The sequence below is a fragment of the Halichondria panicea genome, chromosome 5 (assembly GCF_963675165.1).
Source record: "Halichondria panicea chromosome 5, odHalPani1.1, whole genome shotgun sequence".
Lineage (NCBI taxonomy): Eukaryota > Metazoa > Porifera > Demospongiae > Suberitida > Halichondriidae > Halichondria > Halichondria panicea.
The window spans coordinates 5,331,324-5,351,423 of NC_087381.1; the positions used below are offsets into that span (position 1 = coordinate 5,331,324).

Below are 20,100 nucleotides of genomic sequence, written 5' to 3' on the forward strand. Positions count from 1 at the left end.
ATTTTGAATGAAGATATTTTAATTCATGTGTCAGCGTGAAATTTTTTGGCCCAAGGAAACGAAGCGCTAGTTTGTAAACTCGCGGTTATGGGCTAAAACAGTCTCCTCGTTGTTGGAACACCATACCCTTGATATTCACATGAATAAACTTCAAACAGAAAGTGATATATTATCGAAAAACTGCAGAAAATGTGCTCTACGTTGGTGTTATGTAGACGACATCATTCTACTGATCAACAACTCCAAGAGATCAAGCGATCATCTCTCAAAAGAGATCGGTACTTTCTCGGAATGAATGTCGTCCAAAACACAGTTCATATAATTATATGGATTGGGCAGCCGGCTTATACAGGAAATCTTTTCAACACGTTTGATTGTAATCCAACAAGTAACAACAAGTTAATTTATTTGCACTCTAAGCTTCAACCCCCCCTGCAGCACATTAATTTGAGCACATCTTCAAAGACATCTGTACATCATTATATAGCCTCGACTCAAGTCCGCTTCTAAAGCGGCCTTGAATCGAGGCTAATCATTATATAGTCGTAACACATTAATATAACGCTATAACGTAGGAGTATAGTAATTATAGTCTAATGAAAGTATCGCTCTGAGTGTCCTGTACAGTTTGATACTAATCAGTTCACGAGTCCGAGCCATGCAGTGACCACACCTCCTGTATAATATGGAGACAATCAATCAATCAACATACATTGCAGCAGTCTATAAAAACAGCTAGGTATCCATCAATTTGAAAGTGTCTGTGCATGCATGCATGTGGTATTACAGATATAATTATACCGGCTCCAGTGGACTAGTGCTGACAGATTAGATCAGCTATCTTGTCTTTTCTCAATCTTAGTAACAACTCCAGTAGAGCTCCGTAAGTTGCTGCAAAAGGATTGTGTTGATTCCAGATATTAAAACATTCAGTCATGGCTGCTTGAGTTCCTCTCTTATGGAACAACTCATTCACATCAGTTTGGTCAGCAGGAGCTAGTCCCATGGCATGCGAATATATAATCACACCATCGAAATGTTTGGCCAGGTTAGGAAATTCTGACCTCACTATTTCACTGTTGAGTTGCTCATCAGTTAGATTGTATTGCATTTTTAGTTCTTGGAGAGTGACTTGATTAGCGGGTGGTCCTATTCATGTAGTGGTGCATGTGAACAATTATACGGTAGCTAATATATAGTTATCTGATTCAAAGTGAATTTAGTATTCTAGTATGGATTTGACCTGCAGCCGGTGATACTGTAGTTTCTATTCTCTGGACTGGACTTGCTGAGTATTGGAGCCTTTCTGATGGCAGGGACCCCTCATCTATAATAATATTATAGGAGGATCAGTGAACAACGGCGTTATATACAGTGTGTTAAAACCTGATGATGGCCTCTTCACAATGAATTCAGTATCATAGCGTGTTGACTGTTTGCTCCCTCCAGTAGAGAATCCACATGAAGCTGAGAAAAACGTAGATTGTACGTATAAGTATAATTATGATGATAAAACCTAACAAATAATATAGATACCGTCTTCCAGCTTAACTGAAATGGATTGTGTATTCACAGAGTACGTACTTTAACCTCACTCATGCAGGCATGAAACATCAATTAATTATACCTACCATGCAGCTCTTGAAGTACAATGAATACATGAATACACGTTGTTGCTCTGAGATCAAAGGAATAGTAGTGCCAGTATAATTATGCATGGCATGCCTTATAGAGGGTAATTTTGCGTGGGGAAAAAATTTATTCAACTCGAAAACGGTAATTTTCGTGAGTAGAAATTTCGTTTGATTTTTCATTGCATGCGTTCCGGTAGGCCACACCTACGTTTTCATGGAGGTCAGCTTACATGCCCACGAACATTATTTTACCCCACAAAAATTACTCGCTATACGGTAATGGAATAATTATATAATTATTGTGGGAAAAGAGCACTCGTAGCCAATTGCTCTAACCAGAGATAAAGGGATTGGCAACGATCGAAAAAATGTGACTATCCGTGATGCGCTACGTCATCGACTTTTTTTCATCTTTTGTAGCCTCCATTTATAGCTAAAAGTAAAAAAAACATGCTTAAGGAATCAAAATCAAGAATTTATGCAGCCTAGTTGATGATCAACAGAGACACAACAAAACAAAATATGTAGGTAAAACATCATAGGCTTACAGCAGTGCTTCTTAAAAGGGGCACAAACTGATATAACACTTTCTCGTCTTTTACAGCCTCCATTTTAGCATTTTTGGTTATAAATGTAAAAACATACAAAAGAGATTTAACCAAGGGAATGTATGCAGGCCAGTTCGTCAACATAGACACAAATAAGCAGGATCTGTAGGCAAAACATCATTTGGCTACGGCAGTGCTTCTTAAAAGGGAGCACAGACCAATAATAACTAGTTTTCAAGCTCTAGAGCACCACAGTTAATTCTTCCACGCTTGGACTTCACTTTAAATAAAGCACAGGACACGTGTAGCCTTACTATATACGCAATTCTAAAGTCTCATGAGACTAATAACTAACTAAAAGTAATATTACTTCGTTTCGTGGGCGTTGTGCCGGGAAATAATGCGCATCAAGGATGGTTGAGAGGAAATCAATATGAAATCAATGTGAAATGATCACGTGAGTTACTCCCATTGCCAATCCCTCTATTACTCTATCTCTGCTCTAACGACCCTGAACTCTAGAACATTCTAGTACGTGTGTAGGCGTAGGTATTATATAATCTGGTTTTTGTGCCATGTGCTGTAGTGTCTCCATTTATTCCGTTTTGTCAAACTGAGCTGTTCTATTGTCTATCAAGTTTGTTTCTAATCGCTATTACTTTGTATAACTGACTGGCTGCGCCAACAATTATGGCTGCGCCAACAATTATGGCATACCTTATTGTTACTTTTATAAACGGGTACTAATTTTAGCGAATTTGTAATAACGCTAAATTAAGTACGTGCTAATAATAAAACGCAATTAAAAAATTATGAATCTCATTAAAAAAAGTTTTTTCGAGTTTTTTTTCATGTACTTTTGAGGCTAGACTATAAGCCCTTTTTTCATCTGTATCTGACTCCAAACTTTCCATTCAACCTTAAAACTCATACTTATCATCTTTTGAGATACTGTTGTGGTAATGAATTTGCTACAAATCCGCCAAAATTAGTACCCTAAAAACAGAGAAAAATCTGAAAACGCTAAAATTACTACCCGTCTATAATAGTAACATTAAGGTATTGCACTGGGGGAAAATGACCTTTTGATACCTGAGGCCATGCATCCTCCCTCCACCCACAATACTGCAAATCATCGCTTTTATAGAATGACACATTTGTGGTTCCTGCTGTGGTAAATGCACTAGTCTGAGACAGCATTAGCCTCGTTTCCAGGCCGATCCGTCTCCAATTGAACGCTAGGTTGACTCTTAGGTCTGGTATTGATTGTATCTGGGCGTGGTTGGAATTCGCTCAAATAAGCGAATTCCTAAGCTAAACACTAAAGGTGTTTATATTTATTATTTAGCAAGCTAGCTAGCTACCTGTGACTCGACTATATATGGAAACTTCAGTTCTGGATTTCGATGGACAAGGGGAGCGAGCGCTGGTCCTACCAAGCAACCACACAAATACATCCCTTCCCTCAGACAGGAGCTTGAGGGCCTGCATGGGCCTGTTCCTTCAATTAAGAGAGTAAGGCCTTCTTGCTTTGTACAAGACAGGGCATAAGCTATTGCTCCATCGAAATTCAGAACTGAAGTCTCCATAGTCGAGTCATAGTACAGGTAGCTAGTGTTTAATTAATTGCTTAGGAATTCGCCTGGGAACAACGCTAAGACAGCATATGGTTATTCAATGCATGCAGTTACTGAGTCACAAAAAACAGAACAAAACTACCAATTTTCCATCTATATGCAGCAAGTGGTTTCTATATTAGCAACAAATTATAGTTATTACATGGAAATTCTTGCCATGTAGTGTCAGTTTTTGAAGTATGGCCCGTGAGACTAGAGTACGGTATGTGTACCTGAAGAACTGTCAAATTTGTTCTGAATAAACTGAAAGAGTGGTTCCATCCTTTCCTTATCAACGTCTTCGAACTTCAGTACGTCAAGCTTGATACTTTTTAATTCTCTGATACTTCTAAATCCGTTTTCTAAGTATTGTTATGTAGAAATAGTCATTAATGGAGTAAATATTTATGTTAGACTCACCCTTTAATTTGCTGATTTCCGGTTTTTCTAGTTCCCAAGTTCTTCTGAGTACATCTTCAAAGATATCTATAATTATAATCAAAACAGGAATCATTATTATTATAGCCACACATGCACACATTAATAATTATAATGCTTACCAAGCTCATCAGATTCAACACAGTTGCCAAATCTGTCTTTCACTTGGCATTTAAAAACACCTCCCGACACCATATCCTTAATGACAAGATTATCTGTTGTGTAGTCATCATAGTCCTGGTTGTCATCATCACAGAGCTTGTTCCCCTTTGAATACCATTGATATGTTAGTGGCCGTAATCCATCAGCACGTATGCATGCTTATAACGTCGACGTTGCCTTTGCGAGCTGGTTGTTCACAAATTTTTAGCTTGCAATCGGAGCCTGTAAAATATAGGATTTGAAATCATAATAATTATTGACATTAATTGTTTGGATAGCATAATTTACCTTACCAAACCAAAACATCATTTCAGGAGTTAGTGGACGAATAGCAGTATTGCATTTAGTGCACATGGCCTCATCCGGAATATTTTTGTCCATATGTTGATCTGAATAGTCATAAACAAGTTCAGCGAGAGATTCCTGTCCAAAGTCTGCGCTCGGATGTCTTGGGCAATGGAAAGCAAGTTCATACATGCTGGAGTCCTTAGCTACTGTACGCAAGCCACGCTGCATAGAGTGAAGAACCTTATTGGCAAGTATACGTAGAGTTTCCATGATAAGAGGAGAACTATTCTCACTCCAAAACTCAATGAGTTTTTGGTTGGGGAACGGTTGCCTAGTGACACGGAACTCACAATACCGTGGCAAAGAAATTACCGTGACATTGAATATACCCTGGAATCGAAATTGAATCATATTTTTGTAGAGCTTGTTGCTTTCATCAAAGAGTAGATTGAATCCTTTCAGCAGTAAGATTTGCAATTAAAGCACACACAAATCCTAGAGGTATGTATCCTGTTTTGAATTGGATGCAGATTGGTTCTGGAAGCAATTCTTCGTTTTCTCCTTTTTGCCTTCTTTTAACAGCATCCATTGCAGCAGTTTGAAGAACAGCAGGGAGAAAGTATAGTACCTCCTTCTTTCCAGAAGGTACGGGTACTTTAGCAGCAATGCTTAGATACTCTAGTAGATCCACTAATTTATCGATAGGAAGAAGTTTATCTTTTTCTTCATTCACAGGCAGATCTTCATTATTTATTAGAGTGATATCTTGAGGTGAAAAGCAACCAGCTTCCACAAAACGGTCATATTGTGCTTCGCTAACTTGAAACTGGTTGTGATCGTAAATATTGAAGATTAGTTCGCTGATGGTTGAAAAAACTACTTGGGGATCACATATTACGATTTTCTTAAGATTTTCATGGTGAGGAAAATACATAACAAGCCCAATGTATTTGTGGAGAAATTGCAAGGCAACACTCAACATGTCTTCGTCCATGATCAAATCTTTCCCCAACTGGATGCAATCATCAAAGAGGAAACATGATACTTGTTTTGATTTCTAGCCAAAAGCTTAAGACAGATGCTGAGTGTTAACCATTGCGTTGGAATTTGATACTTACGAAATTTTGAATTTAGTATAGAGTCTATCCTCAGACTCTGGCCATCGATCTCTTGTATACTATGCTCAGGGGTGTCCACAAGTGGCTGGGCCTGGGATATAGCTATTGTCAAGGTGAGCGATATAAATCAATAATACCCTTTCATCATTGGAAATTGAACACTATATAGCCTATAGCCCAATCCTTGGTATCTGGATCAAGATATGACATTACGGCACTGGCACTGGTGTTGTGTTAGCCTCCTTCACCGGCCTTCAAGGAAGTGCGGCCTGGGATCGAGGCTAGTTCTGTGTGGACCATCACTGTGAGTTACAAAATGCCACCGTATAGTGGAATGGTGAATTTAAGTTCATATACTAATTTGTATACAGGAGCAAAATGGAACCTTCCCCTCCAACCCCCGTCGTACTCCTTCTAGCTGATGGGTGCGAACTCATTGAAAGAGGATGCCCCAGTGCCACTCGTGTCCTTCCCAAGGGGCCGATTTTATAGAACTACCTGCACTAAAACTACTGACGTGGAATGGCTCTTTCAACACTTGTGGTTGCTATCCTGACCAGTGACGTCAGGATTCTACTGTCTCTTGATGCACTGTGAACACACAATCTTTGTTATGCCACCTGAAGGCTTAGCAGGCATATCCAACGCAGTATTTATTAAGTCTTTCTGGAAGCTCTTGTTTGAGATCTTCGCTTCTAAACATCTGCATTTATTATGGACGCAGTACTGCTGTGCACTCTACAGAGTATTAATTCCTAGTGTCATTATATCACTGTATTTTTAGCCAACTGTGATGAACTGAAGATTTTACAGTACATAGCATTCCTCTTGATACTTACCAGTTTTCGGTCACGCCCAGAGACAATCAATACCAGGCCAAGGAGGCGACCTAGCGTTCAATTGGAGACAGATCGGCCTGGAATCGAGGCTAGGCCTAACCATAGATTGAAAAGGAAGTTCGTGTTAGTAAATCCCACCAGGATAGAGTTTCTTAGGGGTTTTCTTTAGTTCCTGGGCTTGGCTTTTGCTTGTCTTGGCAACTTGACATCAGCTCTATCTTACAGTAGTCTATGCTGGCTGTTACTTGAACTGATCTGTTATCCTCAATAGGTAAACAGTAGCTAGGCAGCCCGAACTGAAGGTAAATACCCTTCCCACAAAAATTTATGATGTAAAGTATGGGACAGTCCCTTTCCAGTCACTGTCATCACTGTTATATTTCAAGCCTGAAGAACACTATATCCAGCTCATGTATAAACTGCATGTGAGGTATCATTGGAAAGAGTAATAGCTAGATTATAGAATAGAGAGCATACTGAAATCTTTTTAAGGTAAAATTCCTTCTTTTTTAGTGTTTAAAGTACAAATTGTGTGTTTTTGTCTTACTTTTTAGTGCATTTGTATACTTGTAGATTAAATGTTTGATGACAACTTTACATATTTTTTACATACATTTGACAAATGTTTTGATATGACATGCCACACACACATGCACACGCATTATATAGACCTACCTGGCAATCCCTCATCACATAGGACAACATGCAGGGCAAACTAATATTTTCAGCCAAATTGGTGCGAGGGGGGGGGCTGAAAATTTTCATGACAGTCCTACATCAAGCCCTATACCTGCGGCAGCATTATATTTGTACATGTATTGCTGTTCGACTGTTCCTGATCCAGAATCAACAATGAATCTGATAAAAATGTCATGCATCCATAATTTGACACGCATACATGCGACATGCATACATGCACATGTACCTATAGATATATATAATAATAGTGATCAAAATTATTACCACACAAGAATCTATACCTTTGAATTTGACATGCATGTAGCAAAGCCTTCAGTTAAGTTTACTGTTGTTTGTGTATTAGCATTGGTGGCTCTTTTCACTGTGAGCTATTTGACCAGTCATCATTTACTAGTAGTCTCTTTTGCCAAGTCTAGCGGCACAGTGGTCAGTCACAGGAACACTCTGTACAGGTAAGTTATGGCTAGATCCGTCTAGCTCTCGAATTATCAAGTTGCTATGAATATGATATTAATGATCTAGTCTACCTAGCTAGTACGTACGTACCTGCATGCTTGCAAGTATAGATTTATACTGATAAGACCTTTTATTTATTGTCATCTCATCATAGCTATACTGGATCTATGATGTACAACTCTTCAAAGAGACAGGAGAGGAATATTAGCACAATGGTGGTTAGGAGTGTCATCCACGAAGGAAACATGACTGTGGCAGAGAGATCAAAGGTACCGCATATAACTTAACTATACACGTACACAGTTATTCGATTTACTGAGGCGAAACTTTTAAAGCCAAAGTTTGTTTCTAAGACTTTTGGAGGTTTGACATAGATCTAGTGCTAATCATTGCATTAGCACTGTAGTTGCTAACAGTAGGAGGGGGTTGGGTCGAAACAGCAAAAAGCCAAAAGCCCTTTGACAAGACACAAGACACAACAGTATATATGTATTGCCCATGCAGCACGAGTGCAACATGCCATATATTGCACTGGAGCAATAATTATAATGCCCGAGGGCCGCAGGCCCCGAGGGCATTATGTCATGCATCCAGTGCAATATATGGCGTGTTGCACGAGGGCGCCTGCAATAACTAACTTGTTGCCCATGCAATGACGTCAAATTCTTCTGATTAGTCAATTATTTTCCCCCCTATAAAAGACATGTGTTTTAAGTGTATTAGAATTCCATAGTAAATTCTTAGGTTTTGTTCCCACAACTAATGAAAAGGTAGCCTATAAAGGGACCATATGAGTTATTGGGTTGGATGGTGGGGCATAAGTCCCAAAAGTAGAGATCTCTTTCTCAAAATCTACTGTATTTACACACAGTGCAAGTGTATATAATCCCAGTGCATTATGCCATATAATGCAGTGCAATATAATTATGGTTGCTATGGTAGTGATGCAACATGCCATATACAGAGCACTGGATTAATTGCTTTGATCTGCCCACTCACTGGGCCGGCAACAAATAGAGTTATTTCTCTATCTGTTGCCCAATGTGACATGACATTGTGTGTACATTGTATAATATATGTATAATTATGGCTCTGAGCCCCTTACGTAGTACAATTAAGAACTTGATTTACAGCTAGGACAGACACAAAACTAAAGAGTGGAGCTAGTTCTTCAGATCAAACATGTGCATAGTGTTGGTGAGGAGATAGTCTGCTATGGTGATAATAATAAATTAGCGCAACTAAAAATTGAGTACAGCCATAACAATTATAAAAGTGGTAGTGCCACCTATATATAGATTACAGATTTGATTGATGCTGCATGTGTATTAAGGAAAGGGTGTACAAATTGTGAAAAATTGAGATATTGGCATATTTTGAGCCGTACTTCTCCTTTTTAAACCGCATCACTCTTTTAATCAAGCGTTCAGGTTCTTTACTGCATGTAATTTCATGGAAATGGTAACCATCTCACAATACATAAAATCATGTAATATAGATCCATAATTGTTATTGTTGCAAAATATTCATCATCATGCAGTGCTGTGTGTATATTAATAGCAACAGATGTATAGATAGCTTTATGTTATGTAGCTTTAACACCTCCACTGTGGCATCAACACCTGCGGTGCTTTCATTATAATTATGGTACCATGCAGGAAGAGGAGTAAGCAACTACTAATCTCAACAACAATAATAACTGTACAAATCGTCAAGCGCATTTGGATAATCATTACGCATGCATGCTAATAAATACTTTATACATAATTATAGAAGCTGCTGCGAAGCATATAAGCAAGCCAAGCAGGGGTCCATACTCCTTGGGCACAGAGTTAGCACCACATGTAGGCAATAAATGTGAGCATGTGTTGATCTTGAGAGATGCACTTGACGATTTGTACAATTTTGTGAGCATCCATTGATGACAAGAGTGCTCAGACGATCTTCTCAAAAGAAGGGCGGCTGATTCATGAGACTAGCATGGGATCTCGCCAATTAAAATACGGCCTGGTATCAATTGCATGTGCATAATAATTAATCATACCACGCCCTTGTACTATCTATAGCTAGCTAGCTGTGGCCCTCTATATATATGGTGTTGTCGAGAAGGCTTGCACTCTAGTCTGAAGCCAGAACAGGCTCTCATCTAGTACCTCTATAATTATATGGTTGGATGGTTGTGATGTTGTTTCTGTACAGACTATATATTGCAAGTCTTTGACTTTGTGCTTCCGACTGCAATAATAATATTATAGGACCATCGTATATAGAGGTAGATCTTCCATGCTCTTCTGGCTTCAGAATAGTGTGCAAGCCTTCTCGACAACGCAATAGAGAGCATAAGCCACAGCTTCACAGGAAATAAAACTAGTAAGGTATAATAATTTTACAAAGGTTTACTAACGTATAACGAATCCCCCCAGATTCCGGGGAAATAAATTTGCACGTGTGCATTATCACGCATGCAATAGATACCAGGCTGTATTTTAATTGGCCTGGTCTCGAGGTTGGACTACTATATATTATATTAGATTATAATCGGCCTAGCGAGGATAATAAAGAATAATGAATCATTCTGCTCTCTATTTATTGATAAGTGTTTATCTGCCAAACCACACCCAACATTTCGTATCCGGCCGTAATAAACGTACATTGAAAACCAATAGTTTGGGACAGCCAGGACTGGCCAGTACACGGAGAATAGCGAGTGGCAGTAAATATCTAGCTATAACAATCAGTGCATGCTAAACCAAATGGTCGGGTATATCGAGGTGACACCATACTTCAGAGAGCCGGAATAGCTATAGTACTGTATAATTATGCATGTATACTAAATATATTGTCATAATTTATGCAGTTTCAGCGGGACCAAGTGGAAAAATTCTGTGCCAAGTACAATTTAAGCAGCCCTTTGAAATTAACGAATTCTCATACAGTTCATCGTCATTTGCTACTATACCGTGATGCCCAAACATTGCTTTGCTTTACACCCAAGGTAATTCCATATCTCTGCAATGTTTATATGCATGCATGCATGTATATATAGTTGCCTATTATAATGAAAGCACCGCAGGTGCTGATGCTTCGGTGCAGATGCCAAAGTAGACTGGCGGCGACAGCCCCTCGCGTGCGTAGCGCGAGGGACTGTCACTCGTCTCAGCTGCAATGAGCATTGCAGCCTATCAAATTGCTCAACGTCATATTAGCCCTGTAATTGTAACCCACTTACACTTCAGTACATTCCATAGTAGCTAGCAAAATTTAACCACATTATCTATAATGATATTCATGTTTGGTAGTGTCATATGATCTATACACTTTCACTGAGACGAGTGACTGATAGGCAGTTGGCCAGTCGCTCGCGCTGCCGCCAGTCTAATGCCAAAGCTACATATAAAGCTACTTTTCCAATATCATATACAAACTCAAAGAGTGGGTAATGATCGACCATGAATGTTGTTAAAAACGATCGATGCCAAAAAGTTCAAGTCTAAAATTAATGGCAGAGCCTTGCAGCTCTCTTCTCACTCTTGCAGCTACCAATAGCTAGCGCTCTAGTACAGAGCTAACTACTAAGTAGAGTAGCAACACTCGGTAAACAAGTTTGCAATTGGCTACGTGCTCTTCTGAAAAGGCTGCAATGGCATTATTCCAAGCCAAGCAAAACTAGGCATAACTCGAGAACGAAGCATTATTTTGCAAATCCACGAATTAAAATCATGACTAGAAGCCTATAGAAACTCTTACTTGCATTTGATTCATCTTTGAGTAGCTGTAGCAGTCTATACACACACACATGCACACACACAGACACACAAACACACTACCGTATACCTTGCTTGCGCATGCGCACCGAGGCATAAAAACTGCCCGTATATAGTTTCTCCTTCATGCAGACATGATTCACTAGAACGCTAATATAGCTATTGGTATAATTATAGCTGTAAAAAGCCACACTGTTCATTGCAGTATATAGATACAAGAAAAAGAAGGTTGGAAACGAAGGTACCCTCGAGTAACATGACTCCACAGTCATTCGAGGCTGTGTAACAAGCCAAAGTTGTAGATAGGTGTGGCCTGGCTAGCTAAGTTGATGGCCTCTAACACAGGTCCATAATACACTATGCGCAAATTAATGTGTTACGTATACTTTTGTGCAACTCACATATTTAAAGGTCTATATACGGGATTACCTATTGTAGTACTGTATATATAGTTATAACCAGCACGCTTACACATTATAATTATATAGATCTAATCAGTACCAGAAGCTTAGCACTATGGTAAGCTTCTTTTAGCTAGCTAACAATAGTTCTACACATTATTGAAGGGTAAACTAAGATATCTTGCACATGCGTAGAGTAGGTCGTCGAACTCCGTCAGACATCAAAGTGCGTCAGGTAAAAGGGCGTGTAATGCACGAACAAAACAAGCAAACTAATTACACACACTAATAGATGGCCATGGGACTACTATATCCAGCGAAAACTTGGATAGGCCAAGTCGCTTCCAGTATATTATATATACGCCTGGGCTTCACTGCAGATTCAAAGTAAAAAAGCATCACGTGCACTTCTCCGTTTCCAATCCCTCCTTTTCCTGTATAATATCTATATGAAGTTTCGACATCCTTTTTAGCAACTTAATAGTCGATCATTTCCCACTCATTCTATATGTAGTCGGGCGCCGCCAGGGGCGGATCCAGGAAAAACAAAAGGGGGGGGCTAGCTAGAAAGGGGCGAAGCCCCGTACGAGGGCAACCTCGCCAGAGGCGAATTTTTTTGCAAGATTTGACCTTTGAACTTTCATATTAATGAGTAGAATACGTTGACGTGACCTCTGCACTTACTTTTAATACTATGGTGATACTTAGCCTCGATCCCAGGCCGAGTTTTCGCTTTTATAACGGTTAGGCAAACAACCAGTTGTTCGCCTAACCGTTATAAAAGCGAAAACTCGGCCTGGGATCGAGGCTAGGTGATACTGTACTGATCAGATGTACGTACGTACGTACAGCTAGCTAGCTAGCTAGGTACGTCCAGCTAGCTACCCTAGATCCTTTATATTCCTAGTAGCTGTTGTCTAGCATCTCTCAAGTGATTTCAAGTGAGTCTACAGATGCATAATTGGTGGCAAAATTGTTGTAGAGTCAGACTACAACACATGGTAGTTTTTTCAAAAGGGGGGGGCTTCAGCCCCTCAAAATCACCCCTGGATCCGCCCCTGGCCGCCACCCTCGACCGTTGCACAGAAGGAGGTCGGGAATCAAGCCTATCCACAGCTAGATTGCAGAATCTCATCACACTTACTCAACTTTACCACATGTGAATTTTGCACACGTTGGATAGACTGAGAGGCGTGGCCAACACCCACTTTAATAAATGATATTAATCGCTATTGGGTATAATTATATAAGAATGAATGATATTCTCAGGCCAGAACAAAACTGCATGGGATATAGGCTTGATTCCCGACCTCTTTCCGTGCAACAATGAGGGCAGCGGTGACCGACTACATGCTGTGCTCTGCATGCATGTTATTTGTGAATTGTATACTGTATATACATATGTAACAGCCTGCATGCTATAGTACTGTAGATTCATTGTTTTGGCTCTTCCACTGAGGCGGTGCTTTCATTATCCTTGTCATGCATGACAAGTACTATCATAATTATATACAGGTTGGGTGCACCAATCTCAAAGTGCTGTACTTTGTTGCCCAAGGGCTGTTACCACCAGAACTTATTGACACCTCATCATACGAGCGAGTGAGTAACAACCTTATCAAAGAAGTGGTTGCCTCCAACTCCCTGACTGACCTACCCAAAGAAACAAGTGACAAACTCATTAAGGATTACTACAAGTTTGTGATGTACCGACACCCACTGGAGCGATTAGTCAGTGCTTATAGGAGCAAAGTACACAATAATTCATTGAGCGGTATCGATGATGAACAACCACACTACAACTGGCTAAAAAAGAGGATATACAAACACACTCATCCTGAAGAGTATAAGGAATGGTTCAAAGGAAACGGATCACACGATGTGGATATTTCCTTCCGAGATTTTATTGTGTACTGGACCGAGAATGACGATTATCGGACAAATCATGATGAGCACTTGATGCCAATATTTGACCTCTGTGCACCTTGTAGTGTCAGATACGATTATTACGGGAATTTTGACACATTTTATCAAGATGCAAGAGTACTTGTTGAACAGATTGGAACGAATATGGCATACCTAAGACATGGCTACCACAAAGAAGACCATAATCAAACATCGTTCATTGCACTAAACCTTTATATGGAATTGAGTGACAATCAAAAATCAGTTGTTTTAGAACGACTTTCTCAAGACATCGATTTTTACTATCACCTTTTTCCATACAAAAGAGACAGTCACAAATTCATTCTTGGTACCACAAACAATTGACGGCACATTAATTGGCTGTATGCATGTAATACAATTAAATTTATATAATTATGTACATGCTTTTTATGACCCATGCATGATTATACTGACACATGTAGTCCACAAGAGACCTGTTTTATGCACATCAGTCAGAAAAGGGAGTTTATGACAGTATAATTAAATAGTTATACTATATAATACTTAATTAATCCACACATTCAGCTTTTCGAGTCAGCGATGAAAGGAGTGACTATATAATTATTCCGAGCATAATTATAAAGTATTTGCATGCATGCATGCAATGATTATAGGAGTGAGTTAATAATTATATAGCTGCATGCATGTGTGAGCTATATATATATCTGATCCAGCATATACTCTGTATTTAAGCTTGACAATGGCTCCCGACTCATCTCGGAGGTGCATATATGGGGGGGTAACACGCTATATATACCCATCATTGAATAATCATATCTAGTATAATTATATACACTGCATGTTTATAGGACATGATTTAGAAGCCCAAAGGGCTTAATTAATTGTCGTATAGTATCCCGAACGTATAGCGTGAGGGTTCTATATACTAGCCCTGAGGGCTTTTAAATCATGTGGATCCTATATCAACAGTGTCTATAGATCATAGCAAACTAGCCTCGATTCCAGGCCGCACTTCAAGTTCACTCAGAGGCCGGTTAAGGAGGCTAATAGCATAGATGATACAGTACTGACGTGGATGTGAAACGGCCTAGTATCCGGAGGGGTCCACGGGAATTGTCTGAAGCTATCATCGTAACGAGCAGATTATGTTAGAAACCTGTAACTGTCATGTTTATATAGCAACCAGAGCGTAGTAAACAGTGTTCTGTGTCTGAAACTGGTGAAAATGACCGGCACACATTGATACTTGCAGTGGGCTTGTAGGTAAGACTAGTTTCTCTAAGCTCATGGGAGAATATCATATTTTAGCATAAATTTTCCTGTAAAAATACTTTGTGTGAGATTTTTGGCTTGGACAGTAAATATTCAGGTTACCATTCAGTAGTAATACTTGAAGTACACTGTAAACTACGAGGAGAATCTATGTTTGACAACTGTTATGAAAGTTTAAGTGCTATAGAAAGGGCTAAAGCATGAGTTAGTTGCACTTTTTGCGTGAGATTATTTCTAAACCTGTTGAGCCTACTTTTTGCATATTTAGCTGATGAAAACCTTCGTGTATTGATGCAGCAGGAGAATCTATTAACTAAGCATACAGTAAAGTTATTGGAAAAATACAGCCTCAAGAAAAATATGTAAAATCCATGTACATGTACTGTTAAACAAAAATTAATGCTACGTTCTTATTACAACTACAATTATGATTTCTATCAATAAGTTCACACGTACATGTACATGTCATTAACTTTCCAAATTGCAGTGTTGTCTTTCGCTGAGCTAAGATATCAATTGCCAAATGTTAGCTAATTATACTATCAAGTGAAATTTATCCCAGGACCTACTCGAGTGCTACTTCTCTAGGCAACACCATCGGTGAAGACAGCATTAACGTCCAACCTCTTTTCAAGTGCCGTGTATCTACACTTGTATAGGAATTTCGAACCGGCAAGTTGGAATGTGTCTCTCTCACAGCCACTTCGTAAACGATCAAGAAACAGTTTATCGTGTACTATAAATTAATACTCTCAAGACTATTATAATAATTATTAGCATGTACACGTACACGTACACGTACAGATCATCAACAATTTCACCCATTTGCTTATCTCATGCTAGTGTTACGAGTCAGCCACACTTCTTTTGATCTACATGCATGCTACCAACATTGAGTGGCTTGCTTTTTGGATATAATTACATGGGTACAGGGGTAGATCTACTATAAAATAATAATTATAGACTATTTACTAGACTAATTATAGAATAGTTAATATCATCTTGCACTGGACTGTACTTCCTCTACTCATTCTACCTCCTCACAGTCACTACTACTGTCTTCGCTTAATACACTTGCAGCATCAATATCCTTTCTGTTAATACATAGATTCTCTTTTATCTGTCTCTGGCCAGTTCTGCTAACTCACTTACACAGCTGCTTGGTATAACCTCGATAATTTCCTCGGCGTTTAATTTGGATCAAATTGCCTAATTTACGGAAACTAGTAAATTACCTCGGATATGCCCGTTACTATGATAGCTTCAAGCAGAATACCGGAATCCGGAAACGTTTCACATCCACGTCAGTACTGTATCATCTATGCTAATAGCAACAATGCATGAGTATATATATCTAGCCACTCGGATATGAATCTAATCTTTGCTACATGATTTTCTAAGCACTTCCTTTAGCCAATAAGATTGCAGTATTTATGGCAAACATGATCTACGACATACGCATGTGAACAGAATTCATACATAGTGCATGCATGATCGTATAAATCAGTATAAAAATATACGTTTATTGCAATAATTATAGGATCCTACAGTTAAACGCAGGCTACAATAAAATTAGTGGTGGTCCAAGACAAAGATTAACAACATGTTTATTTTCAGGGTAGAGACAAATCTTTTGTTATATCAAGAATGAATTTGTGGCTGTCTCTTTTGTATGGAAAAAGGTGATAGTAAAAATCGATGTCTTGTGAAAGTCGTTCTAAAACAGCTGTCTTTTGTTTGTCACTCAATTCCATATAAAGGTTGAGTGCAATGAACGACGTTCTATTACTTTCTTGATTGTAGTATTCTTTTCTTAGGTACGTCATATCTGTTCCAATCTGTTCAACAAGTACTCTCGCATCTTGTTCAAATGTTTCAAAATGACCATAGTAATCGTATCTGACATTACAAGGTGCACAGAGGTCAAATATTGGCATCAAATGTTCGTCATGTTGTGTTCGATAATGATCATTCTCTAGCCAGTAGGTAATAAAATCTCGGAAGGAAATATCCACATCGCGTGATCCGGCTCCTTTGAACCATTCCTTATACTCTTCAGGATGAGTGTGTTTGTATATCTTCTTTTTTAGCCAGTTGTAGTGTGGTTGCTCATCATCGATACCGCTCAGTGGTCTCCTCCGTACTTTGCTCCTATAAGCACTGACTAATCGCTCCAGCGGGTGTCGGTACATTACAAACTTGTAGTAGTCCTTAATGAGCGTATCAGATGTTTCTTTGGGGAGATCAGTCAGGGAGTTGGAGGCAACCACTTCTTTGATAAGGTTGTCCTTCACTCGCTTGTGCGATGAGGTGTCAATAAGTTCTGGTGGTAGCAGCCCTTGGGCGACAAAGTACAACACTTTGAGATTGGTGCACCCAACCTAACAATATAATTATAAGTAACTGATGCATGAGTTAATGCTGTGGTTCACTAATAACCTTTGGAACAAAGCAGAAGAGAGTCTCAGCATCATGGTTTAGCAGTAGGTGTCGATACACAGCATGATGACGGTTGACTGGTAGACTCAAAGTACTACTCAAATTGTACTTGTCACAGAACTTTTTCACTTGGTTACGCTGAAACTAAATATAATTATAGGATGTATACAATATGCACTCAGTTTTGTCTCCCCCATATAATAAACACAAAAATTAATGTATATAGGGTTAATTAAAAACGTTAATGCACATGTGAGACTTGGGAATGGTATATTGGTATAGGATCTACAATCTTCACTTAATATAACATAATTATGTATACATTTGACTACATGCATGCAGACCTATATATATAGTGTTATTTTACAACTCGGCAAGTACTAATGATCGATGATGTGTACATTGCAGGTATAATTGTATAATAATGTGTGCGTGCATTGCATGCTTTAATTTATATAATTATACCTTCACTCTTTCTTGGACTGTCATGTTTTCTCCATCATCGATCACACTCTTAACAACCATTGAGCTAATGTTCCTCCACTGTCTCCTAGAGGAGCTGTACATCCTATATATAACATGCAGGGAATAACTGTACTATATAATAAGTCCTGCAATATCATGTGATTGCTGTATAATAGTATTGTCTAAATTCAACCCTATTCTATCTATGAGAGGCTAATTTAGCCATCTATAACAACCAAGTAAGATCCAGATGCATTACTATAATTATATATATGACATTGTACCTGCATGAAGTGTCCACCATAATTCTTGACCGATTGCACCGGTTGCCATAAGAGACTAGTATAATACTAACCGTGAAAAGAGCTAGCACTGCTAGTACACAAATACAAAAAAACGGTTTACGTACATGCAATGCCATCTCAAACTAATTGTAACAGTGCATGTTTAAGTACATAAATACTATATGTAACGTCTTAATATAGAGCCTTCAAAAAATTGCATAAAGCTATAAATAGATGCATGTAATGCTATGCTCGCAGTATGCATGTAGCTGAAATTCGTTACATTGTAATTAATGTTCTATGCATGTATGAGCTGAATAGACATGACAAGAGCTCTGTACATGCAGTGTGTATGAAAACAATTAAGCATGACGCCTTAATGCATGGATATTTGAAATGCATGGTCACGTATATAATATTATAGGCTTCCTGAGTACTATCATCATAACATGCATAGCAGGAGGGCGGCTGATTCATATGCATGCATGAGATTAGCTATTGGTTATACTGTTGTTATTTTCATAAACCCGAGTACAATAATAGACTCGGTGGTATAAACAATAAGGGAAATTGGTTAGGTGAAGAAAAGCCAAACAGTTGTTGACTGGGACTTTTTGTCACAACATCTATTATACAATTTCTAAAGGTTCGATGTTGCTTATACTTATTAAATACACATCCTCCACAGCGCTCAAATTTGTGATTTTTTTAGTGAGTATCTCAAGAAGATCTAACGGCTATATATATAAGGTCCACGCATACAGCATATATATATAATTGATCCAGAAACACTCTATACGTCCAGACTCAGACATATAAAGTTACTGATCATACCCGTTTTACCTCTAAGTGCCATTTTTCCAGTATAGATTCTACTTCAGCTATAGTCGTACATTTTTGCACTTCATTGTAGTGCATGATAGCACTATACGTATTCCTCTGTGACGTGCAGTTGATACTTGGAGCAGTGTTATTATAATGATAATAGTTTAATTGTTTAGCCAACTACAGTATAGGCATTTGTGGGTGTGAAATGGTATGAATTAATTTAATTGTTCATGGTGTGTTTCAAGTGATGTAAGTAGCTGTTTTCAGTTGTATGTAATTGGGGCCAGTGAATCGCACTATAGACAGGCATCGCCGCACTTGACCGTTGTACGGAAAGAAGACGGGGCCCAAGCTTATCTACAGTTTTGTTCTGTCGGTGGTATTGACTCCAATCAGATTGCAGTATATTTCAAGTGGATTGATCACACCCATGCACTTAACTTTTAATACCACGTGTGAATTTTGCACCTTTGGTCGATAGCGAGGCATGACCAACACCCACTTTAATAAATGATATTCATGCATCGCTATTGGCTAACACCCACTTAAAAATAAAGAGTTCATACGTAACCAGAGGAGGTTCGACATGCAGACGCGGTGCAGCTCAAGCACTTATCGTCTGATTACTCTCAGCTAAAACATACGACGTGGGTGGATAATTAAGGCTAATTGCTTGAGCTGCATGCATCGTACCTGTCGGACCTCCTCTGATACGTAACAGGCCTGTTCCTTCAGAGAAGGCGGCAACGCTCATCTAATGTGCAGCGTCTGTCTGACGATCTTCGTTTTTGTACTCGTGACCGTTTACCAACTTTTACGTGAATTAATGCGTATGGGAACAACTATATAGCCTCTATATATAATCCAGGCGTATTTTAATCTGCTTGGTCTCGAGGCTAGGGCTCTGCACTTAAATTAAACTCTGTGTGCAAAACACCTGT

The 20,100-nt window shown here is 38.9% G+C and overlaps 3 protein-coding genes and 1 long non-coding RNA gene across 4 annotated transcripts; 2 read left to right on the plus strand and 2 right to left on the minus strand.

Annotated features, from left to right (window-relative positions):
• Positions 1–525: 525 nt before the first annotated feature.
• Positions 526–5,864, minus strand: LOC135335701 (uncharacterized). Its single transcript, XM_064531247.1, has 8 exons — positions 4,687–5,864; positions 4,359–4,620; positions 4,219–4,284; positions 4,032–4,160; positions 1,387–1,467; positions 1,244–1,327; positions 802–1,149; positions 526–676 (listed from the first exon to the last, which is right to left on the minus strand). The coding sequence occupies exons 2-7, from the start codon at positions 4,429–4,431 to the stop codon at positions 815–817; spliced, it is 768 nt and encodes a 255-aa protein (XP_064387317.1). The 5' UTR covers positions 4,432–4,620; positions 4,687–5,864; the 3' UTR covers positions 526–676; positions 802–814.
• On the plus strand, positions 5,774–6,682 carry LOC135335702 (uncharacterized). The gene is made up of 3 exons (XR_010394584.1): positions 5,774–5,917; positions 5,974–6,108; positions 6,176–6,682. It is a non-coding gene; the product is annotated as an uncharacterized LOC135335702 (long non-coding RNA).
• A 326-nt stretch (positions 6,683–7,008) lies between these two features.
• On the plus strand, positions 7,009–14,393 carry LOC135336003 (carbohydrate sulfotransferase 11-like). Its single transcript, XM_064531753.1, has 5 exons — positions 7,009–7,135; positions 7,313–7,794; positions 7,953–8,067; positions 10,656–10,793; positions 13,479–14,393. Exons 2-5 carry the CDS (start codon positions 7,457–7,459, stop codon positions 14,232–14,234), a joined length of 1,347 nt encoding a protein of 448 aa, XP_064387823.1. The 5' UTR covers positions 7,009–7,135; positions 7,313–7,456; the 3' UTR covers positions 14,235–14,393.
• Positions 14,394–16,756: 2,363 nt separating this feature from the next.
• On the minus strand, positions 16,757–17,617 carry LOC135336393 (carbohydrate sulfotransferase 11-like). The gene is made up of 2 exons (XM_064532156.1): positions 17,576–17,617; positions 16,757–17,524 (listed from the first exon to the last, which is right to left on the minus strand). The coding sequence occupies exons 1-2, from the start codon at positions 17,615–17,617 to the stop codon at positions 16,757–16,759; spliced, it is 810 nt and encodes a 269-aa protein (XP_064388226.1).
• Between the last annotated feature and the right edge of the window lie 2,483 nt (positions 17,618–20,100).